The 24,782-nt window shown below is 45.6% G+C and overlaps 2 protein-coding genes across 2 annotated transcripts; both read right to left on the reverse strand.

Annotated features, from left to right (window-relative positions):
- Window positions 1-2,334: 2,334 nt before the first annotated feature.
- On the reverse strand, window positions 2,335-3,270 carry LOC125429228 (olfactory receptor 1L1-like). Its single transcript, XM_048490150.1, has one exon. It carries the CDS (start codon window positions 3,268-3,270, stop codon window positions 2,335-2,337), a length of 936 nt encoding a protein of 311 aa, XP_048346107.1.
- Window positions 3,271-9,963: 6,693 nt separating this feature from the next.
- Window positions 9,964-11,113, reverse strand: LOC125429227 (olfactory receptor-like protein DTMT). Its single transcript, XM_048490149.1, has one exon. The coding sequence runs from the start codon at window positions 11,111-11,113 to the stop codon at window positions 10,178-10,180; it is 936 nt and encodes a 311-aa protein (XP_048346106.1). The 3' UTR covers window positions 9,964-10,177.
- Window positions 11,114-24,782: the final 13,669 nt, after the last annotated feature.

Genomic DNA, 24,782 nt, shown 5'->3' on the forward strand with positions numbered 1-24,782 from the left:
TCCTAAGAACATTCAAGACGCTTGCAACTTTGTTTTGCAAATATCTGTCATTACAAATTTTATTAGATTTGTATTTTCCAGTAGTCATAAGAAGATATCTAAAGGTAAGTGCTACAATTTGTATTTGGGATGGTGTGGTTTAGTTGAAGATAACTTTAAAACAAATTTAACTATGAAAATAGTACACTTTCACCGAATTTGTTGTATATATAAACACATATAAATAGAATAAAATTTGATTAATAAATTATGCAGATGAAAATATTTTCTTGCAATATAAATGGCGCAAACTCACAGAGAAAGCGCAAAAAATTATTTCAACTCTTATTTAAACAAAAAACTGAACTCATATGTCTTCAAGAAACATATCTTAAGGCAGGAGATGAAAAATATATTCAAAAAGATTCTTTAGGAGAATTGTTCCATACTACCTACAAATCAAAAAAAAAGAGGCACTGGTATTTTTGCAAAACAACACTTAAAACCTAAATTAATATTTAAGGATCCTCAGGCAAGATATATTGGAATAGAAGTAATAATTTCAGGTTTGAAAACATTAGTGGTGGGAATATATGCACCTAACCATAATAAAAGTGTATATTACAAGGAATTACAAAACACTCTACTCACCTATCAATATGAAAATCTTATATGTCTTGGTGACTTTAGTGGTGTTGTAAATCCAGAATTAGATAAATCAGAGAAGGAAAAAAGCAGAAAGAAAAAAGCTAAAAATAATTCAGCCAAACTTCCAAAACCATTTTTTGACATTATAGAAAATTCAACGATTCAACTCAACGATTTATAACCAAAACTAAAGATATCTCAATTTTACCAAGGATCATTTCAGATCACAATCCATTATGCTGGCTATTATACCCTTATGAAAGCTCTAACCAGTGGAAACTTAATGATTGGATACTAGATGATTTTGATGTAATAGAAGAATGTAAAAAACACCTAATAGAATAGTTTCAATTTAATGATAATTCGATAGATGATGTAAATACGATTTGGGATGCCCATAAAGCGTACATGAAAGGTCAGTAGAAATTAAAAAAAAAGATGCTTGCAACTTTGCAGACAAAAGCATAAACAAAGTACAGGGAAACTGACATCAGGATGTTACAGAACTTTTGCACCAATTACAAAATGACAACTCCATAGTCTCCCAAACTGTATCTAATAGAAGAGCAATCTATACATTCTTCTTAACATACCTGTAAGAATACCACTAATATATCCATTGAATGCTACAAGTACAACACAAACTGCTGACTACTGCAGTGGTGTAGGAGGTTAAGAGCTCGTGTATCTAATCTGGAGGAACCCGGTGTGATTCCCAGCTCTGCCGCCTGAGCTGTGGAGGCTGATCTGGGGAATTCAGATTAGCCTGTACACTCCCACGCATGCCAGCTGGGTGACCTTGGGCTAGTCACAGCTTCTCGGAGCTCTCTCAGCCCCACCCACCTCACAGGGTGTTTGTTGTGAGGGGGGAAGGGCAAGGAGATTGTAAGCCCCTTTGAGTCTCCTGCAGGAGAGAAAGGGGGGATATAAATCCAAACTCTTCTTCTTCTTCTACAAGAAATGGAAAAGGGAGGAAATCACCAAAGAGGGTTCTTCTTCTAAAAAAAAAGGATGAGTGTTAGAGGTTAGTTTGCTCTTTAAGGTGAGAAACACAGACTTTGGGAGACTTCAGTTAAAAGCGCGGACAACAGTTTTGGAGAGTCACTGGGTCAAATGTGCCCCACAGTTCCTCACTTGGCCTTCACTGACATGGCTACACTGTGGCTCATTTACATTTCATCTTCAGTTGCTGGTTTGATAAAATGTAAGTCAAAAAAAGAAACAATTATTTCTGGTGTCAGCAAACTTGGCTCTATACATTTTCATGCAGCCTGGGAACAAATTTGTCAAGAAACAAGGACATTTTTGATGTACTGTCGAGTACTTTCAAAGCTAAAATCAACTGGCTATTGTGAGTTTTCCAAGTTCTGTGGTCATGGTCTGGCAGAAATTACCAGACTGCACAGCCCAGAAAACTCACAATAGCCACAAGGATATTTTCCTCTGATAATAAACATAGATAGTTTTTTTAACATGGTAAATTATAACATATTGGGGGGGAAATTAAATAAATGTAAAACTTCTTGCATTTTTTGTTAAAGTAGTTCCCTTCTAATGGAAAAAAGGGGTCATCATGGATATTGGTTGAGCAGGAGGGGAATTCAGTGAAGTGGACAAACTCCTCAAAGGTATATAGGAGAGGATCTGTTCTACATGGAACACACAGTGACAGATCTCCCAGAAAACACTAGCTTGGCCCTTGCAAAATTAATGAAAACGCTTCCTAAGGACTCTCTTCAGGGCTGCCTTCATTTCGTTGTTCCTGAGGGTGTAGATGAAGGGATTCACCATGGGATTCACCATGGTATACATCATGGCCGCCCAGGTGTCTTGGCGTTCCACCAGATTAGAATTTGGTTTGAAATAAACAAAGCTGATGCCACCAAAGTACATGACCACCACGCAAATGTGGGACCCACATGTGGAGAAAGCCTTGCGCTTGGCAACAGCTGATGGAATATTCATGATGGTGAAAAAGATGAACACATAGGAAATAATAATAAGCACAAATGGCCCCAGGATCTCCACTATTCCCTCAGTCATCAACACTAGATCTATGACTTGGGTGTCAGAGCAAGAAACATCCAGAACAGGGTAAAGGTCACAGAAAAAATGGGGGATTTCCCCAGGATCACAGAACTTAACACGGGCCATCAAAATGGTATAAATCAATGAGTGGAACATGGTGATAGTCCAGGACACAGATGTTAGTTGGAGGCAACATTTGTGGCTCATAATGGAGGAATAGTTCAGTGGGCTGCAGATAGCCACATAACGGTCATAGGCCATGGAAGCCAGAAGGTAACTATCTGCGTTACCAATATGTATATAGAAAAACATCTGGGCTAGGCAGCCATAGTAGGAGATGGTCTTTTTCTGAGATAGCAAGTTCTGAAGTGCCTTGGGGACAATGGTGCTAGCGAAACCCAAATCAGCTACTGCAAGGTGACTGAGGAAGAAGTACATGGGGGTTTGGAGGAGATGCCTATCAGAGCGGATCAACAAGATGATGGTTGCATTCCCCAGAATGGTGAGCAAATACATAAGGAGGAAAAGTGGGAAGAGGAGTTTTTCAACCTCTGGCTGGGAGGAGAATCCACGGAGGAAGAATTCGTAGACCTGAGTTGTGTTCTTGCGATTCATTAGTCTGATGCTGCTATAAGGGGGAGAGTAAGAAGAAAACTAGAGAAGCTTGCTACTGAAGTTTTGGTGAGTAGATTCCTAGGTACACAGTCCTCCCACCATTATCTTGGTGCACAGTTTGTATAACAGAAATTGAAAAGCGAAACAAACACATACATTTGGGAGGGTGCAGTTTTGAGCAAAGATGCAATGAGTTATGCTCTGACCCGGCATTCTGAACACATATTTGTATACTCATAATGCTGCCCTCCTATTCCTTTGGTGTTTGGCCTTTAGGATTTGTGATAGTGTTTGCATATAATGTATAATTTCCCACTCAACCTGCCTACTACAGGGACTGGGTGGCCTCTGCAGCAGACTTAAACCAGTTTCAAAGATAGCTACCCTGGTTCTCCAGACTAGAGTCCATGTGCTTTTAACCACTAAGAGAGCTCTGGAGAGGACTTGTGCCTTCTCTATATAAATAAATTCCATTATGAAGAAGTATGATTCCCCCACTCCTCATTCCTCTGGAGAAACTCCAGTGACTGAAAAAGCTCTCTGTTTCCATGACTAGAAATCTAGAAGAGGAATGAAGGTGAGATTTAACACACCTCAAGAAAATAGAGTCCCTTAACGTACATTATGACAGTGTGACATTCCTGGATGTCACCTACAGCCCACACGGAACTAGAGAACTCCTCAGCCTGAACTCCAGTTTGCTTCCTTAATCACAACAAAACGTCTATTCCCCAGCAGAATTTTGCCAGGAATGTTGGTACAATTTTTTTCTGTCAACCAGACGGTTCCAAAAGGGTGTTCTTTGTAGACAGTGTATTATGTATCACTCAGGCCCCTTCCGCACGGGCGGAATATGGTGGCCTGGGGACGGCAAAAACGCCATCCCAAGGGAGCCATTCGCACAGGGGGCGCAGCTGCTGCGCCGCCGTGCCGCCCTCGCGCCGCCCGACCGGTGCGAATCCGGCGTTTCCAAACCTCGCGTTTCCAAACCTCATGCAAACAGCAGCGGCTTCCAGGCGCCTCCCCCCCACTCCCATCCTTCACTTACCTTGTCTCCGGCCCTCCAGTGTGTTGCCGAGGCCTGGGGACACGCCCCCCTGCCCTGCGACGCTGAAGCAGGCGCGCAGGGCCGGGGGGCGTGTCTCCAGGCCTCGGCAACGTGCTGGAGGGCCAGGGACACACCAGGTTGGCCGGGCGATGGCACTCCGCGGCGCCGTTATCCCGGCCGTTTCTGGGACCGTTTGTGGGAACGGTCCCAGCGGCGTCGGGTCGGCGCGGAATGCACCAACCCAACCCCTTCCACCTCCGTGTGGAAGGGGCCTTAGAGAGAGAGAAAAATCCTTGTTAGGCTTACCGAAGGTAAAAAATATGCAGTTCATGAAGTGTTCCTACTTACCCTGCTGGTCGATACAAACCAAAATATGCTTTCGATTGGCAGAAGCAAGAGATGGAATTCTATGCGTGAGGTTGATGCTGCTGACCCAAAGGATGCAGGGAGCTTCACACAAGGAGCTTCTTCTGTTGAGCAGATCTGGCCTATACTTTGCTGTAGCATATGAAGGTGGTGATTCTGTGGTACTCCCTACTTTTCTTCATGACTATGGACTCTTGAGAGCTGAGATAGCCACAGCTGAGGGATGGAGGATAGCACAGCTGGGTTCTCTCTTGAGAGATTCTCTAGAGATTAATCTCAGAGACACCTCCTCAAGGGCTTAGTCAATTAGCCCAATGGTTACAGCAAGGCCTCCTGATAAATTTGTTTTGTTGTTTTGTGGAGTGGCTCCAAGGGACCCGCAAGGAACTTGTCAAATGCTGAGAATCTTGAGCAGAGTTGCCTCCTCCCTAAGTTTCCCCATCAGAAAACCATATTCAAGATCACTGTAATTTGAAATGACAAGAACCATTGTTCAAGTCATGTTGACCAATGACCTGGCAGAGGAAAACCATGTTTCTTGTGCCACTGTTTCCATGGTAGATGCAGGGGCAAGCTGTGATTACTGGGATCCTGGTGACAAGAGGTGGCATGGTTTCCAAACTTCACATACACGCTACAAGGGTCAGTGCTATCAGTCACAGACCAGGAAAGGGATTTGGGCGTCTTAGTTGATAGTTCCATGGGATTGTCCACTCAGTGCATGGCAGCTGTGAAAAAGGCAAACTCTATGCTGGGGATAATTAGGAAAGGAGTTGATAATAAAACTGCAAGGATTGTCATGCCCTTATATAAAGCCATGGTGCAACCGCACTTGGAGTACTGTGTTCAGTTCTGGTCGCCACATCTCAAAAAGGATATCGAAGAGATAGAAAAAGTGCAGAGAAGGGCAACGAGGATGATTGAAGGATTGGAGCACCTTCCTTATGAGGAGAGGCTGCAGCGTTTGGGACTCTTTAGTTTGGAGAGGAGACGTCTGAGGGGGGATATGATTGAAGTCTATAAAATTATGCATGGGGTAGAAAATGTTGACAGAGAGAAATTTTTCTCTCTTTCTCACAATACTAGAACCAGGGGGCATTCATTGAAAATGCTGGGGGGAAGAATTAGGACTAATAAAAGGAAACACTTCTTCATGCAACGTGTGATTGGTGTTTGGAATATGCTGCCACAGGAGGTGGTGATGGCCACTAACCTGGATAGCTTTAAAAAGGGCTTGGACAGATTTATGGAGAAGTCCATCTATGGCTACCAATCTTGATCCTCCTGGATCTGAGATTGCAAATGCCTTAGCAGACCAGGTGCTCAGGAGCAGCAGCAGCAGAAGGCCATTGCTTTCACCTCCTGCATGTGAGCTCCCAAAGGCACCTGGTGGGCCACTGCGAGTAGCAGAGTGCTGGACTAGATGGACTCTGGTCTGATCCAGCAGGCTAGTTCTTATGTACTTATGTTCTTAACTGCACTATTGAGAATCCCCCCCCCCACCTGAGAATCCCCACACCCACTTTCTGGCACAACATGGCATCTGCCTGGGGAATCCACCATAATGGTGGAGGGAAGGGAGTGGGAATGGAATGCTTCCTACTTGCCATAGTTTGCACAGGTAAGCAGCAAATATCTGAAACCTGGGTTGAAGGGGAAAAGTTGCTAATTTAGTGACTTCCATTTAATCCGGGTTCAGGCAAATCTAACAGGTTAGAAATGTTTGGGGGTGATGTATTGTCGAAGGCATTCGCGGCTGGATTCAACTGGTTGTGGTGGGTTTTCCGGGCTGTGTGGCTGTGGTCTGATAAATCTACCAGACCACAGCCACACAGCCCGGAAAACCCACCACAATCCAATTGAGGGGTGAGTTTTGTGAGAATTTCTCCCCCATAATGCTTCAAAAAGGGTCTGAACCCATTATATTTGATCTGTGCAAAATCACCCAGGGCTGGAAGGCCTCTTCCCCATTATTTTTATCTCTAAATTCTAAGCTCTGGCTGCTGATGTACCATGTCTGTCCTGTGCTTGCTGAACAGATGGGATCCAGGGAGGCAACCCCTATACTAAGCTAGGGACAACTTAGCGATTGCACCAGAGTGCATCATACCCTTGTTCTGCCACTAACCACAAAGGAGGAGGAGGAGGAGGAGGAGGAGGAGGAGAAGCAGAAGCAGAAGAGGAGGAGGAGGAAGAGGAGGAGGTGGCGTTTGGATTTATATCCCCCCTTTCTCTCCTGTAGGAGACTCAAAAGGGCTTATAATCTCCTCCCCCTCCCCCCACAACAAACACCCTGTGAGGTGGATGGGGCTGAGAGAGCTCTGAAGAACTGTGACTAGCCCAAGGTCACCCAGCTGGCATGTGTTGGAGTGTGCAAGCTTAATCTAGTTCACCAGATAAGCCTCCACAGCTCACCGAGACTTTAAAGGGGCTTGCCCTCCTTTGTGCCGGCCATGTGCTTGCCGGCCGACAATTTCCCGCCCATCTCTCCCTAAAATTTTGTTCTATGTTAATGCATGCTTCTCTGTCATAGCCTAGATAAGTTGGTGGTTTGGCACATGCGTATTGATCTGGAAGGGGAAGGGGAAGGGAGCTAGGGAGCTAGGCCTTCCCCTTGGGAACGGCGGCAGCGGCAATAGGTGACCACCCCTGCCAAACAGGGCTGAGGGGGAACATCTCTAGTAGAGCGAAGCTTGGGTACTGGGCGCCTGCCCTGTGGGAGCTTCAGCACGATACCCGCATGACCAGATCCAGACCCATGCTTAGCCTCACACTTCCACTCAATAAAATGGCTATGGCCAATTTATTACCCCAGCAATGGAGTGGTGTGTGTTATTGGTAAAGGGTTTCGCACGAAAGAAAAATGGGTCCACCCTCAGACGGCAAACCCTCCTAAATGCAGCTTTTCCCCCCCCCTTTTCTAGCATACATTATTGTTGCTCACTTTTTCTACCACCCCACGTTCTTCTGTAGATCAGAAGGCAACCTGTGTTTGCATGCTGTTATTGAAAGGACTTGGGCTGTTAACAGTGGTGCCATCAAAGGCATACTTAGGAATGAAATTCCAGGACTCAGGCTCGTGGGCTCAACAGCAGATTCTTCAAAAGCAAGTTGCAATCAGCAAGCCCTATGAAGCAGAGTGGGGCTAAGTCAGGGGTAGGGTACCTGTGGCTCGAGAGCTGCATGCGGGTCTTCTGCCCTTGCACTGCAGCTCCACGAGCTGAGCTGCTGGCCCCATCCTTGCCCGCCCTGCAAGCAGCAGGGCGGGCGCACTAATTGCCCGCGGCCAGCTGGGCTGCGCCGTGGGCTTCCCCTCTCTCCTGCCCTGTTGGAGCGGGGCGGGCACTTTCCCGGTGGCTGGCAAGGCCGAGCCGCTGGCCCCATCCTTGCTGCATCCATGCGCTTCTCAGAATGAGCGGAGTAAAAGGTTAAAAAAACCCAATATATACAGTGTTATCTTTCTTTTAAATGTCATAAATTATTTGCGGCTCCAAGTGTTTTCTTTTCCCATGGAAAACGGGTCCAAATGGCTCTTTGAGTGTTAAAGGTTCCCTACCCCTGGGCTAAGTGAATATGCAGAGAAACAAGATACATGTCAGTGTGTATTGGTGGAGATGGTAGAATGATTGAGACCAGCTAGCTAAATGCTCATTCTGTGCTTCTCATTGTAGGTAAACATCAATGTTTAAAAGGCCATTAAGACTATTCAGTCTCTGTGTGTGTTGCATGCCTTGAAGTTGCTTTTGACTTGCGGCAACCCTATGGATCAATCACATCTTAACAGTCTTCCTTGGGTCTTGCACACTGTGGGCTGCGGCTTCCTTGATAGGGTCAGCCCTTTGCCTTTTCTGTACAAGTCACTGAAAACATTTGCCAAATGTTAACAAAACATTTGCCATTTCCCTCACACCCCTGTTCACATTCACCACCTTGAAACACCTCCTGGCTGCCATTTTTTGATTCTTCTGTTTTATTTTGATTTCACTGTGGATTCGTAGCTTTGATGGGTTCAAAGTCTCGTGCTGCCATTTTCCTTGGGTTGTGTCTTTGTGGCTTCAAATACATCACTCCCTAAAAACTGATAAAAATAAACAGGCAAGATGACAGAGCAAGCTCAGAAAATGGAACTAAAGAAGAAAGTCTGGGACTGCAGAAAAGTCTGGGAAATATTCATAGACATATGCACAGCAAGTGAAAATGTTTTAAGGGTTTTTCACAAAAAAACCCTGCTAAAATCCAGGGTGCATATACAACATTTTGAGGCTGGAAATAAAATGTTTTGGACTAAAAACAATGTGGAACTCCTCAGCTGCTGCTTCGTTAAGAGCTGCTGCTTCTTTAAGAAATTAAGATGAACTTAACTCCTTTGGGGGGAGGGGAAAAGGGGGAAATCGTATGGTTTGGACAAAGTGTAATGGATATATATGTATGTATTGGATTGGGTCCAACTATAAAAATTAAAACAAATTAAAATAAATGTGGAACTCCTCAGGAAATGTGTTATTTGCTGCCTCAAAACACTTTATTTCAGTTGTGCAGAAAGGGTTCATCTCATGTTGAGTCTTCCTTTTTAAAAAATAATTAATTAATTTTTATTCATATATAAACTCATACCTCAATAAAAAAATATAAGCAATCAGACCATGCAAGAAACAGAAGATAAAAACCAATTGATCTTCTACTAATCTGGAGACCCAGGCTTAGTTCCCTACTCTTCCACATGAAGCCTACTGGGTGATTTTGAGCCAGTCAGTTCTCTCAGAACTCTCTCAACCCCAGCTACCTCACAAGTTGCCTTTTGTGGGGAGAGGAAGGGGAAGTGATTTGCAGACACTTTGAAATTGCTTAAAAGTTAAAGAAAAGTTGGGTATGAAAACCAACTGTTCAACTCGTCTTTAGAAGAGTTGTTGTGGTATGGGAGAGGCCTGAGAGGTCATATCATAGTAATTACTATCCGTAAACCTGAGTTTATCCGTAAACCTGAGCTTGTTTGGGTTGTCATGCAGCCCAAACAAAGCTATTATTCCAGTTGATAGTAAAATACCATGTTTCCCCGAAAATAAGACAGTGTCTTATATTAATTTTTGCTCCCAAAGATGCGCTATGTCTTATTTTCAGGGGATGTCTTATTTTTCTGTGTTCTGTTTGTCATGCATGCTTCCAAACAAAAACTTTGCTACACCTTACTTTCGGGGGATGCCTTATATTTCGCACTTCAGCAAAACCTCTACTACGTCTTATTTTCAGGGGATGTTTTATATTCGGGGAAACAGGGTATAGATTAGTTTATTTCATATTGAATAGCAACTCACTGAAATCTTGCATCTTTTGTAGATATTTCTGTTGCATTTAAAAACATGCCATCACTAAGTGAAGATAAGGGTTAAAAGATTTGGTGGGGTATAAACTGGGGAGGGACACACCTTACGGGGTGTGCAGTTCTTGGGACACTATTGCAGAATTCCCAGGTACCCCAAGCTTGGCCCATCAAACTTAATGAAAATGTCTCTTAATGATTCTCTTCAGGGCTGCCTTCATCTCGCTGTTCCTGAGACTGTAGATGAAAGGATTCACCATGGGATTCACCATGGTATACATCATGGCGGCCCAGGCGTCTTGGCGTTCTTCAAGATTAGAATTTGGCTTGAAATAGACAAAGCTGATGCCTCCAAAGTACATGACCACCACACAAATGTGGGACCCGCATGTGGAGAAAGCCTTGCGCTTGCCGGTGGCCGATGGAATCTTCATGATGGTGAAGAAGATGAACGCATAGGAAACGATAATGAGCACAAACGGCCCTAGGATCTCGACTATCCCCTCTGTCAGCAGTACTAGATCTATGACTTTGCTGTCGGAACAAGAGATATCCAGAATAGGATAAAGATCACAATAAAAATGAGAGATTTCCCCAGGATCACAAAACTCAACACGGGACATCAGAAAGGTATAAAGTATGGCATGGAACATGGTGATCGTCCATGATGCGATGGCCAGTTGAAGGCAACGCTTGTAACTCATAATGGTGGAATAGTTCAATGGGCAGCAGATAGCCACATAGCGGTCGTAGGCCATAGAAGCCAGTAGGTAGCTATCTGCATTGCCAACATGTATATTGGCATACATCTGAATGAGGCAGCCATAGTAGGAGATGGTTTTTTTCTGAGATATTATGTTCTCAAGTACCTTGGGGGTGACAGTGCTGGCAAAAGCCAAATCAGCTATTGCAAGATGGCTGAGGAAGAAGTACATTGGGGTCTGGACGAGGTGGTTATCAGTGCGAATCAACAAGATTATTGTTATGTTTCCAAGGAGGGTAAGCAAATACATACAGAAGAAGAATGGGAGGAGGACTTTTTCAACCTCTGGGTCGGAGGAGAAACCACGGAGCAGAAATTCCGAGACCTGAGTTATGTTCTTGTGGTTCATCAGTCTGATGCTGCTGGAGGGATAACAAACACACAAAAAACTATAAGCCTTATAAATTCCTAGGCCTTATAACTATAAGCCTTATAAAGTCCTCTCATAGCCATCACACTATCCATTCTGGGTGAAAGAAACACATGTGTCCAGACAGATCACACTTGTCAGGGGGTAGAATTTAGAGTGGAAATGCAGTGGGACGGCACACTGACCTACTTTTCTCATTTTCTATTTCACCCCCTCCCCTGTGCTGACCCATACATAATGGCCTACTCAAACACACACACACAAACACACACACACACACCACATAATTGTTGAAACAAACTGACTTGGGAACCTGGTTTGAACCTAACTCAGGTTTCCTGCAGCTACACAGCAGCTGTGAGGAATGGCTTTTTAAAAGTAGAGACCAAATGGGCTTGAAAATTCCCATGGAAGCAATGGAGTAGCGCCCAGGGGGTGGGGGGCTTTTGCACTGGACGTGCACCAGTGTGGGGGGCAGTTTGGGGGCCGTGCAGGAGCATTCCGGGGCATGGCAGGGGTGAGTGGGGATGTGGCAGGGGTGTAGGGCACGCACATGCCCCAGGCGCAGTTTTCCCTCGCTACAGCTCTGCATGGAAGGAAGGGGGCTGCTGCCTCTTCCCCAGTCATTTCCCCACACTGAAACAGTGCGGGAGAAGAGTTATTTTGCCACTTTTGCTACTCCACATAGAGTATTCTGTTCATGCCATAGCCATTCCCTGCAGCTTGAGTGTAGTTGGATGAAAAATAAAAAAGCCAAATCAATAGCTTATTCATTTTACAGAATCAGAAACAGGGAAAAAAGTACAGATCTACCATGGGGCATTTTGGCTGTGCAAAAAAGACCTTTTTCTATTATTACAGCAACAAGATTACAGCAACAAGAATACAGCAACAAGAAAACTGCAAAGATTGTCATGCCCTTATATAAAGCAGTGTTCAGTTCTGGTCGCCGCATCTCAAAAAGGATATTGAGGAGATAGAAAAAGTGCAGAGAAGGGCAACAAGGATGATTGAGGGACTGGAGCACCTTCCTTATGAGGAGAGGCTGCAGCGTTTGGGACTCTTTAGTTTGGAGAGGAGACATCTGAGGGGGGATATGATTGAAGTCTATAAAATTATGCATGGGGTAGAAAATGTTGACAGAGAGAAATTTTTCTCTCTTTCTCACAATACTAGAACCAGGGGGCATACATTGAAAATGGGGCGGGGGGGGGGGAGAATTAGGACTAATAAAAGGAAACACTTCTTCACGCAACGTGTGATTGGTGTTTGGAACATGCTGCCACAGGTGGTGGTGATGGCCACAAACCTGGATAGTTTTAAAAGGGGCTTGGACAGATTTATGGAGGAGAAGTCGATTTATGGCTACCAATCTTGATCCTCCTTGATCTGAGAATGCAAATGCCTTAACAGTCCAGGTGCTCAGGAGCAGCAGCAGCAGCAGAAGGCCCTTGCTTTCACATCCTGCCCATGAGCTCCCAAAGGCACCTGGTGGGCCACTGCGAGTAGCAGAGAGCTGGACTAGATGGACTCTGGTCTGATCCAGCTGGCTTGTTCTTATGTTCTTATGTTCTTAATTCAAGAAGGATATTGACAAACTGGAATGGATTCAGAGGAGGGCAACCAGAATGGTAAAAGGTCTGGAATCCATGCCCTCTGAGGACAGACTTAGGGAGCTGGGTATGTTTAGTCTGGAGAAGAGAAGGTTAAGGGGTGACATGATAGCCATGTTTAAATATTTGAAGAGATGTCATGATGGAGAGGGACCAAGCTTGTTTTCTGCTGCTCCAGAGACTTGGACAAGAAGTAATGGATTCAAGATGCAGGAAAAGAGATTCCATCTAAACACTAGGAAGAACTTCCTGACAGTAAGGGCTGTTCGACAGTGGAATACATTATCTTGGAGGGGTAGTCTGGAGGTTTTTAAACAGAGGCTGGATGGCCACCTGTCAGGAGTGCTTTGACTGTGTGTTCCTGCATGGCAGAGGGTTGAACTTAATGGCCCTTGTGGTCTCTTCCAACTACATGATTCTATGATTCCATGATTTGGATGCCCCAGATGCTACAGTACTTTCTTTCTTGGTCTCCTTTCCAAATACTAACCAAAACCAAGCCTACTTAACTACTAATCAAGATAATGGTGGGAGGACTGTGCATCCGAGAATGTATTAACCTGGATTTTGGTAGCAGGCTTCACCAGTTTTCTCCTTACTCTCACCTTTATGGCAACATCAGACAGATCACAAGAACACAATTCAAATCTACGAATTCTGCTTAGCTTCCAAGATCTGATGAGATCAACTAGCCTGGGTTAAACAGATCAGGGCAGTCGAATTCTCACCCCTGGACGAAGTAATCCTACTTACCCAGCTGATGAACTCAGCCTAAAATATCCTTTCTGTTTGCCAAAGAAGGGCTGGGGTTGTCAGTGTGGCCAAGGCAAAGGATACAAGGACCTTTTCTGTGCTGAATCGGTATGGCACATATTATGCAGTATGTGCAAAAGGACTCCCAGCTTTTCTTCATATCTCCAGGTCTTTAGGGGCTATGATATCCACAACTCACAGATGGAAGATGAGTCAGCCTGGTTCCCTCTTGAGAGCTTCTCCACAGACTTGCTCAGAGACACCTCCTCCAGGGCTTAGTCAATTAGGTTCCTTTTACAGCACGCTCTCTTGGGAAACCTGTGGAAGGGAGTCTGGAACCCTTCCTGCAACCATGGCAGGAAGACGCATCCACATAGGGGATGGACCATGCATACTCCACTCACACCACCTGAATTTGTACAGCTCCAATGTGAATTTATTTTTATTTATTTATTTATTTATTATTTATATTTATATACCGCCCTCGTCCATCAACACTAAAATAATTTAAAACATCAAATACATAATTTACAATAAAATAATATATAAAATACTAAAACTACAGATGGCTTCAGCCCCTCCTTCCCCCTTTATGTACCCACGGGAGGCCAGATGTTCTTATGGCGGAGTTGACATCATCCCAGCTGGCCTGGCAAAACAGGTCCGTTTTACAGGCCCTGCGGAAACTTTGTAAGTCCCGCAGGGCCCTGATCTCACCTGGAAGCCTGTTCCACCAGGTAGGGGCCAGAGCCGTAAAAGCCCTGGCCCTTATAGAGGCCAGCCAGATCGCCTTGGGCCCAGGGATCACCAGTAGGTCCGCCTCTGACGAGCCGGAGGAGACTTAAAGAAAGGAGGCAGTATAGGGAGAGACGGTCCCTCAGATAAACAGGGCCAAGGCCGCGAATGGCTTTGAAGGTCAATACCAAAACTTTAAACATGACCCGGTACTTGATTGGCAGCCAGGACCAGAGTCAGTTCCAGATTTCTGGGAGCCCCAGGGACCCCCTTCCTGCCCACTCACCCATGTGCCTGCCCTGCTTGCAGCTTGCAAACCCTCTTGTGCTCACAGCAATCTGCATTGCCCTTCCCCTGGTGGCATTGGACAGTGTGTGCCACTGGGAGGGGCAGAGTGCTCACAACTGAGCAGGCGGGGCCGTGACATATTTGCCTAGGGACGAGGGGTACCAAATGTCCCCGGGTGCTACTAATCTGCTCACGTGGGGGCGCAAAATTGGCCAGGAATTTTGGAGCAGGAATTCCAGCAGCCCCAGGTAGGTTGGGCTCTGCAGAGCAAGTGTCTGCACTGGCACCCACAGCAGACTGGGGGGGGGGTCTTTCTTTGAGGGGCTGCTTTGTGCTCCCTCTGTGCATGTCATGGGGTAGGTTTGAGGAAATTGGAAAAACATTGCAATAGCAGAAGTGGAGCTTGGAGAACCAGTTCTGTGTGGGGCTTGGCTTCGAGCATCCTCACTGCCCCAGATGCCAGTTACTGAAGGTATGCCATTGGAAACATGACTGGAAGTGATGTCTCACTACTCTTGGGATCACAAGAAGTTCAACTATACAATCACAGAATTTCCCTTGATTCCTAAAGCAGCATAAAGTCACTTCCAGGTTTTCCCTGGAAGTGATGTCACAATGGGGGTTTGGGGGGGTGGGGGGGAGGTTAATCATTATGATACATTTTCCCCACTGTCCAACAGCTGCAGCAGGAAGCAGGGGTTGTCATCAGGAGTCTCCTGACATAGTGGGAAACTTGACAACCCTAGCTGGCACAGGTTGTGTTCCCATCAAGGTTCCAAAATCGCTACCCACGAGTGAGGGTCATCATCGCAAAGATGGATTATTAGGCTGTGGTCAGAATTACTGGCCAGACCTGCCACAGTTGGTTGGGTGGCATTATTTGAAGGATTGTTGGGCCAAAGAGAACAAGGGACAGGAACAAAGTTGTGTCAACATAAGTGTGCTGGGACTGAGCAGTAACCCATGTCTCCGAGCGTGTAACCTCTTTCTGTGGGTTCTGTGGGGCAGTACTTGGAAGGAGTTGCAAAGAACTAAATTTAAACAAAAACAGTTTACTTCTCTTAACAAATAACACTTTTAAAACATTTAACATTTACACTTTACAGTCCTGTTAAGTTTGCATTTTCGAGTCCTTATATTCACAGTCTACTGATATTGCCAAGTCCAATTCTTCTTTTCTGGTGGTGGGTTTTGAAGACTTCAGAGGCTTGGCGAACGGGATTCAAGATGATGAAGGTTCCCAGAAAACTCTCACCATTTACATACACAAAAACTCTGAAACAATACATTCTAACATTTACAATATAGCAAAAAAAAAAATAAACTCCCTTCCCACTAGTTCCCCACAACATTGCAGTTACCTTAAACAAGGTGTTAAGGGCTTAATAAAATCAATCAAGGTCCCAGCCTGGTAGCCTTCCAACCTCATGAGTTCTGCAGCATTTTGCTACTTTTCAGACTCCACCCCTTTCTGGCTCATCCCATTCTTACACAGGGGTTACAAGCGCACATAGACCTGGGCGCCAGCAGCAGCTCTGGGTAGTAAACCTGGATGCAGGCGGCAGCTTCAAGCAGTAGACCTGGACCCCAGCACAGGCTCCAGGTGGTAGACCTGGGTTCTGGGTGGTCGACCTGGACACCTGCAGGGGGGTGGGCAGAAAATTTAGATTTTGCCCCCGGGCTCCATTTTTCCTAAATACGCCTCTGGGACTGAGGTATCACTGGTAACAATGCAGGCAGAGGGCTCTACCTTGTGACAAGCCTGGGAAACTGCTTGGTTAGCGGTAATGGAGTTGCCAGTCACTCACGCTGGGTGGGGCTTGGTCAGAGGTCAATTCAATTCGATAAGCCTTTATTGGCATATACACGATAGTATAAAAATACAGTTCCAGTTAGAAAGTGAATAGTAAAAAACTTCGCGTTTGTCATACATTCAGTTTTCAAACTTCTGACCAAAACTTTGCCACTATAAGGCAACAATGAAAATCCTGACAATTTAAAAGCATAACTACTTTATCTGATTCAGTATAATCAATCATAGAGTCTATAGCTTGGGATAACAGACTGGATCGGAGTTCTTGGTATAATAAGCAGTTCAGGAGAATGTGTGGGATGGAATCCAGCTGTCCTGTGTTACAGGTACAGAACCTCTTATCGCTTGGTCAGAGGTGTGTAGCAAGATTTTCTATAGGGTAGGGTAGTGTTATAAGATACCCAATCTCCTGAACAGCTCTGATGTACTCTTTTGTGAAACTGTTGCAAATTTTATACTGGAAATTAGTAATTTTAACTGTATTTCTTAACCTTGTTTTGTTTTAAAATTTTGTCCTGTTTTATATGCCAATAAAGGCTTGTGTTGTTGGTGCTATAGGGTAGGTATCAACCTGAGTTCTAGAACCCCCTGCCTACAGACTCTGGTCTCCCAGCCAACTGCCATAGCTCCATGGTCCCCAAGCAGAGTGGAGGTGATGCTTTACTCAAAACCAACAGATAGAAATTCCCACCTCCACTTTGAGTCATGTCATCCTTATCATCTTAAAAGCAATTTGCTCTATGGGATCTTATTTTGGGCAAAAAGAAACTCCACTTTAAGAAAGATGAGCTAGAAAAAGGGAGGTGAATGTTTTTAACTGTGGCTACCCTATGAACATTATTAGGAAAGCCACAGAGAAAACAGAGGTGGCTGACAGGGCATCATTACTAGTCCCTAAACCATCTGTAAGGTGTAATAAGATTTTAGGCTCCTTCTTACATTCAGGTATTAGTGATGGGATTAGGAAAACCATATTTAAATATTGGCCAATTATGGCCCTTTCCCCACTTGCCTTAAGCCCCACGCTACTCTCCTAAAGTAGCGTGGGGTCCAGCTGCACTCCCCACTTCAGGGGCAGCGAGAATGCAGCCACCCCAATGCTGCCTCTCTCTCGCCCCCTCAGCGCGCGTAATTCCTGGCGCCTTTTCAAATGGCGCCTTTTGATGAACCCGTGCAGAGCGCGGGGTCGTGGGAAAGCCGGGGCACGCGCCAGGAATTGTACACGCTGGGAATTGTGCGCAGCAACCCTCCGACAAGGGTAAGTGGGGAAAGGGCCTATATCAGTCTTACCTGAATGTCAGCACTTGCCTCTGTTAGGACTTAGAAAGTCCAGGTCTCTGGGCAATAGCCTCACTAGAACTGACATTAGGAAACCTATTAGGAAAAGTGCCACCATATCTTGGGCACTACAGATGCAGTATGTGCTCACTGTGAAGACTAACAACTGCATGTAAAGAAGTGAAAATAGATTTGTATTGTTGAAGGCTTCCACGGCCGGAATCACTAGGTTATTGTGGATTTTCCAGATTGTATGGCCGCATTCCAGTAGCATTTTTTCCCCCTGATGTTTCGCCTGCATCTGTGGCTGGCATCTTCAGAGGATCGATAGATTCTTTGAACTTTACTCACAAACTGGTGCCATTTTCCCATTGTAATTCTACTCACCTTGTATATTTAAAAACCTGCGAATGTGGGAAAAATTACGCTGGGAAAATATCTCGCAGACTCAAGGTCAGAGTTTCGGAACACATTTCAATGGTAGGACATTTTGCGGGCCAGGTTCATAGACCTGAAGTTTTCAAAGGGACTGCTGTTGCAGTTCTTGATTCAGATGACACCCCTGCCAACTTCAAGAGGAAACTTCTCCAACTTGAGGCCCGGTTTGTCTTCAGGCTGCGCTCCAGTTCCCCTTTCTTTGGACTCAAACAGAATTTGGACTACTTTTTGTAAATTGGACATAAGAACATAAGAACATGAGAACAAGCCAGCTGGATCACACCAGAGTCCATCTAGTCCAGCTCTCTGCTACTCGCTGGATCACACCAGAGTCCATCTAGTCCAGCTCTCTGCTACTCGCAGTGGCCCACCAGGTGCCTTTGGGAGCTCACATGTAGGATGTGAAAGCAATGGCCTTCTGCTTCTGCTGCTCCCGAGCACCTGGTCTGCTAAGGCATTTGCAATCTCAGATCAAAGAGGAGCTGGATCAGACCAGAGTCCATCTAGTCCAGCTCTCTGCTACTCGCAGTGGCCCACCAGGTGCCTTTGGGAGCTCACATGCTAAGGCATTTGCAATCTCAGATCAAAGAGGATCAAGATTGGTAGCCATAGATTGACTTCTCCTCCATAAATCTGTCCAAGCCCCTTTTAAAACTATCCAGGTTAGTGGACATCACCACCTCCTGTGGCAGCATCTTCCAAACACCAATCACACGTTGCGTGAAGAAGTGTTTCCTTTTATTAGTCCTAATTCTTCCCCCCAGCATTTTCAATGAATGCCCCTGGTTCTAGTATTGTGAGAAAGAGAGAAAAATGTCTCTCTGTCAACATTTTCTACCCCATGCATAATTTTATAGACTTCAATCATATCCCCCCTCAGACGTCTCCTCTCCAAACTAAAGAGTCCCAAACGCTGCAGCCTCTCCTCATAAGGAAGGTGCTTCAGTCCCTCAGTCCCTCAATCATCCTCGTTGCCCTTCTCTGCACTTTTTCTATCTTCTCAATATTCTTTTTGAGATGCGGCGACCAGAACTGGACACAGTACTCCAAGTGCGGTCGCACCACGGCTTTATATAAGGCATACTTCTCCTGAGCTGGTTCTTCTCTTCTCTGTTTGACATGGCACTTTAACTAGTGAGAGGGTTTGCCAATAAGTGATTATACATTAATTTAACTGGATAGCCTTAGGCAACAGGTGCTTTCAATGGAAGGTATTGAGACCAGAGCAGAGTCTCAAGCCAGAATCTCAAGCCCGTAATTCTACTTTTCTTTATCTTCTTCTTTTAGGAGTGTTTCCACAATAGCAACTCCCTTATGTATTTTTGGTTTATAGGAGAGTCAGTTCTTATACAGCAGGCATAAAAGAACCTCAAGGATTGTTTGGTAGCCTTTTTTTTGGAAAAGGGTGTTTTGAAAAATTACAAATAGGTTTCATTCCATTCACTTTGTAATGTTATTATATTGTTTCTGAAAAGTGTTTAGGCAATAATTATTTCTTAATGTTACAAAGGATAATGGGAAGGTTTCACAAAGTCATCCAACAACCGGGGAACGACAGCCTATGTGCACATTGTTTATGTTAATTTGTTGCTGTGAGCCCTTTGCAGAGGGTCTATTTGGTTTAGGAATCTTTGTGTAAATTATCACACAATAATAAGCCTGTGTACATATTGTTTATGTTGTAAAATTTAACGCAGTATAAGAGCTTATATTTTAATTGCTTAATTGTGTATTGAGCATTAGAGATACTGGTATGACAGTACTATTAGCCGTACAGGTGCCTTCTTGAATCGCCACCCTGGGGACTTGTGAAGCGTCTGGGAATATAAAGAGCCAAGCCGAAGCCACCTACATACATAGGACATCTGGGGATTGCTTTTCTGCATACATTGTCAGATTATGTATTTTGTGTTTAAGCAACACTTGATTGCATTCCCTTGATGAGGACATCTGAAATTTGTTGGGAATTGGCCATTAAATTATAATTGCCACGTATTTTCCTTCTGTCTTACATATTTACTATTATTGAAGTGGTTTTCTTTTTGGTCTGCTCTAACAGCCACCTATGTGCACAAATAACACAAAGGAAGATAATAGGTATCTTGGGAAATCCCATGTAGTAAGATATATTTGAAGTAGAAATGATCTAAAAAAATATGTTCCTTTTCCTTGGAAATTAGCAATTTTAACTGTATTTCTTAAACTTGTTTTGCTTTAAAATATTGTCCTGTTTTGTATGCCAATAAAGGCTTGTGTGTAAAAATGTTACTTTTCCCAAGTAGTGTTCAGTGGTTGATTCCAATAGGTTTAAAGGTTCAGAAAAGTGCCTGTAAAGGTCTGTTACCCTGGTCATCAAACGAAACTCAAGAAGGTTTCAAGAGCTTTATTGGAACCATGTCAGCCCATGGTTCAGATTGCTGAAACTAAAGTTTGGCTCTCTGGCCTCGGTATATACCTGTAAGTTACAGAAAGATTCAACCCATAATCCCCCCCCTCACATTCCCATAATATCAGAATTTGAGAGGACTGTGGGAACGGAAGCATTGTTTAGGACAGACAGTTCACTCCTTTGGAGAAAGGCCGATAAGAATGAACATTTAAGCTCTTTTGACTAGTTACATGCAAGCAGGGGGAGGCCTCCTTAGCCTCGGGTGATGATAATGGCAGAGCCATCTGTGACCTTGGGATTGACATGCGAGCTGCCAGGCCAAGCATGGTACAGGCCTGACAGTGCCCTAATTCTAATTTGGGCCCTCAGTAATGGACACAGCCAAAGAGATTTTCTTATGTAGAATTGGGGTGCCGACCCCCAAGTGGTGCCTGGAGATCTCCCAAAATTATAACTGATCTCCACAAAAAAGAGGTTCATTCTCATGGAGAAAGTCACTGCTTTGGAGGGTGGTCTACATGGCAATATACCACACTGAGCTTCCACTCCTACACAAACCCTGGCCTCACCAGGCTCTATTCCCCCAAATCTCCTGGAATTTCTCCACTCAGAGCGGTCAGCCCTTCTCTTCAACTACATGATCCCTACTGGTTGGGCTCACTTATGCCACTCATACAGAAAGGATTGCTCCTATCCGTTTGTTTGTTTGTTCATGCTATGGATACCCCCATTAGTGGCTCAGGGGGGCACAGCCAGCTGATCCAAGCCAATAGGGTCATGGGTCCTGGGCATTAGGCAGTACTGCCCGTACTTGGAACGTGACAAGGGAAACCAGCTTAGCCACAGAAGGAGTCCCAAAGGATGCCTAGCAGGCTCCCTGGACTCCAGAGGCTCCAAAAATGTGGGTTCAAGTCTCTACCTGCAGAAACCAGGGGCAACATCAGAACAGACAAGTGCACCTTTCCCCAGAATAGCTCACTGGAAAAAGGTACCCATGTGGCAAGCAGGAGACATGGATTTTGTTCTCAAAAAGAAAGGCGCAAAGTAGACACCAAACCACTTCTTCATTTTTGCCCAGCAACAGACCAAGCAAGATGGAAAGGTTGAGCTAGAGTTACATTTGCTACCTCTGGGTTGGCAGTTTCCAGGAGATTTGGGGAGGGAGCCTAGGGACAGTAGAGTTTGGGGAGGGAAGGACCTTGGTGGAGCATAATGCCATTGAGTCAAACCTCCAAAGCTGGATTTTTTTCCAGCAGAAATCCAAGCCACCCCTGGAGGTTGGCAACGTAAGCTAGAGCCTGTGCCTCAAAGCCTTGGGAGCATCCCTCTAGCCCCAACATCCAATCAGGCACAAAGAAACAGGCAACAGCAATAGGGCATTAGGAACCCCTCAGCAGCCCTGCCATTGATACCAAGCACATGGTGGAAAGGCAATGGACTTTGAAGGCAGGCAGAGGGCAATGGGAAGGACTTGGTAGAGTCCACCTGATGCCCCTTCTTTGAGTCTCTGTTGTAAGCTGGGCCTAGATTACAATGAGAAGGGCTGCAGGAGCATCTAGGGTTTCTTGACTTCCTATGGCCCCATCCACACTGGCCAATAAACATGGATTAACAACAGTAAAAAAACCATGAGGGAAACTTCACACAGATCCCGCCCCTACTTTTACCTCTGTCCAAGGTAGCAGTCAGGAACAAGACAGGATCAAACAGCAAATAGGATGACTGTTTCTTGATCAGGAAGGTATTTTATTCAGGTCTGATAGCAGGTACCTGGAGTTCAGGGACCCAGAACAAAAGCATGCATAAACTTTTATAGTGGTTATAGTTGGGTGCAGTTTGCTCAGTTAACTTATCAATCTCCACTCCACCTGCGCTACCTTATTTGGCAAGCAGTTCCGTATCACAGAAGCCAATTAGCAAAGTTAATACTTATTTTGCATAGCAACTCATGGGGGCCAAAGGTTGGAGCGACTCAGAATGTTACAGAACAAAGAACTTTTCTTAGTATTGCAAAGAACAGGAGACAAACAAGTTTTTGGAAACTGTCATAGATATCAGAAGCTTGCTTGCGGTTAGGCTCAGGCGCCTGTCAGCTACTGCAGCAAACATAATACTTCTGTAAGTTAAATCAAGTGAAGAATCTTTCTGCTCTGACTCCTTTGATCTATGTATCTAGGCTATGTTAACACTATAGCGAATCTGCCCCATTTCACCCAAATCAGGTTTTCTGAGAATTGCACTATCCACAAGTCTTTTTAAAAATCCTGAGTAGCAGACGCTTGTGAGTGAATGGCCAGACAGGGAGGCATTTTATTCAGCTGTGCTTTCCCCTTGTTTTGTAATTTCCCAGTTTCCATCTGTGTAGCCACGCAGGCACAAAGGGCTGTATCGTGAGACAGCATGGCTGTGGAGGTTCACTTGTGTATAGAGGTGTAGCTGGGCCAAATTGTGCCTGTGGCAGAATCTGTGTTTTCTGCCCCCTCCTAGAAACCTCCCCACCCACCCCTGCGCCCCCTTACCTTAGTTCAGCCTGAAAAAGTTTAGGCTGAAAAGGGGCCTGTTCAGCTCAGGCTGAAAAAGTGCCCTGGTAGAAACTACAACAGTGCCCTGGTGTACTTCCCACCAGGGCGCTTTTTCAGCCTGAACTGAATAGGCCGGTCATTCAGACTGAACTTTTCCAGTAAGTGGGGGGTGCAAGGGGGGTCATGGGCACCGTGGGGGGGAAGGGTGCCAGGGGGAAGGGGGCAGGGTGATTTTCCACCCCCAGGCATCAATGGCGCACCCCATGCCCCTTCTAGTTTTGCCTCTGCTGGTGAATGCCTGCAAAGCTACCCATTGGTAGGAGGAAATTTTTTTAAAAGACACGCCTCTGTGCAAAGGTGTGCCAGCAACCCACATTGTTTCCATGGGCTCTGACTGCTGCCTGCACAGAGGCATGCAAACATGAAAACAGGAAAGTGTTTATCCTGACTGCAACCCACTGTACATGTGTTGTGTGGAAAAGGCTTACAAGAGACAGTAGATGGTCTACATGGCATCTTGTGTCCTGCAAAATGGACAACCCAATCAACAGGGATGACAGGTGCCCCCTTGCAGCTAGCAAGGGACTGAACTTTTGTGGGGGGAGGGGACTCAGCAGTGACACTCCGTTGCCCAGACTAGCAACCAATGAGAGGTTTAAGGGCAGGAATGGCTAGAGGGATGTTGTCAACAATAATAGTAACCCCCCCCCCCCCAAAAAAAAGAAAACTCTGGCTGGCATCCCCAGTGGCATTGTCACAAGTAAAATCCTGTGGGATGGTATCTAGCCCACAGGAAACACAACATATAAAGTAATTGAAGTTTTCACCAGACCACTGTCTCCTGTCTTTGGTAAGCCAACTGAGCCCTTCCAAAGCATCAAAGAATTCAATAGAAAGTGCACATACCTCTGCCCAAATCTCCTTTTTTTTGTAGTGACAAGGGCCAGAAAATTGATGCCCTCCCCAATTCTGTGCCCCGGACCAATTCTTGCATTTCCTTTTGCATTTCCTCTGTGAATCTTCTCAGCTGGAATATATTACTCAGCTCAGGCCCCATCTGCACATGCAGAATGATACACTTTCAATCCACTTTCCATGCACTTTGCAGATGGATTTTATTGTGCGGAATAGCAAAATCCACAAACAATTTTGAAATTGGATTGAAAGTGCTTTATTCTGCATGTGTGCAAGGGGCCTCAGTGTCTAGATCAGCCATTCTCAACCAGGGTTCCCTGGTACCCTGGGGTGCCATGAGCATGTCCCAGGGGTACCGCGGCAACACTGCTGCCCCCCTCATTTTTGTGGTGTCTCCCACCGGCGCCAGCAAGGACATGGAGCTGTCCCATGGGGCAGGGCCTGCCACAAGGTCAGCAGCCGCCGCCACCCCCAGTGCTACCCTTCATCATGGGAGGGGAAGGTGGGGTGTGTGGCAAGCAGGGGCAATGGGAGGGGAAGGTGGAGGGTGGCGGCAGGGGTACCATGAGATATGAAGAGTGAGGTCAAGGGTACCCTGACCTCGAAAAGGTTGGGAAACACTGGTCTAGATTGTCTTTCTTTGTTTTGCTACTTTGGGCTCCCAACATGGGCCCTTTCCCCACTTGCCTTAAGCCCCGCGCTACTCGAGGAGAGTAGCGCGGGGTCCCTCGGCACTCCCCACTGAGAGGGGCGGTGACAGCGCAGCCGCCCCGACGCTGCTGCTGTCGCGCCCCTCAGCGCGAGGCATTCCTGGCGCTCTTTCAAAGGGCGCCTTTTGATGACCCCACGCAGAGTGCGGGGTCGTGGGGATGCCCGGGCGCGCGCCAGGGATGCCGCGCGCTGG

This window comes from Sphaerodactylus townsendi, linkage group LG03 (assembly GCF_021028975.2).
Source record: "Sphaerodactylus townsendi isolate TG3544 linkage group LG03, MPM_Stown_v2.3, whole genome shotgun sequence".
NCBI lineage: Eukaryota > Metazoa > Chordata > Lepidosauria > Squamata > Sphaerodactylidae > Sphaerodactylus > Sphaerodactylus townsendi.

Excerpts from the sequence above, each read along its gene's own strand:
- LOC125429228 (XM_048490150.1), bottom strand. The coding sequence starts at position 3,270 with ATGAATCGCAAGAACACAACTCAGGTCTACGAATTCTTCCTCCGTGGA.
- LOC125429227 (XM_048490149.1), bottom strand. The coding sequence starts at position 11,113 with ATGAACCACAAGAACATAACTCAGGTCTCGGAATTTCTGCTCCGTGGT.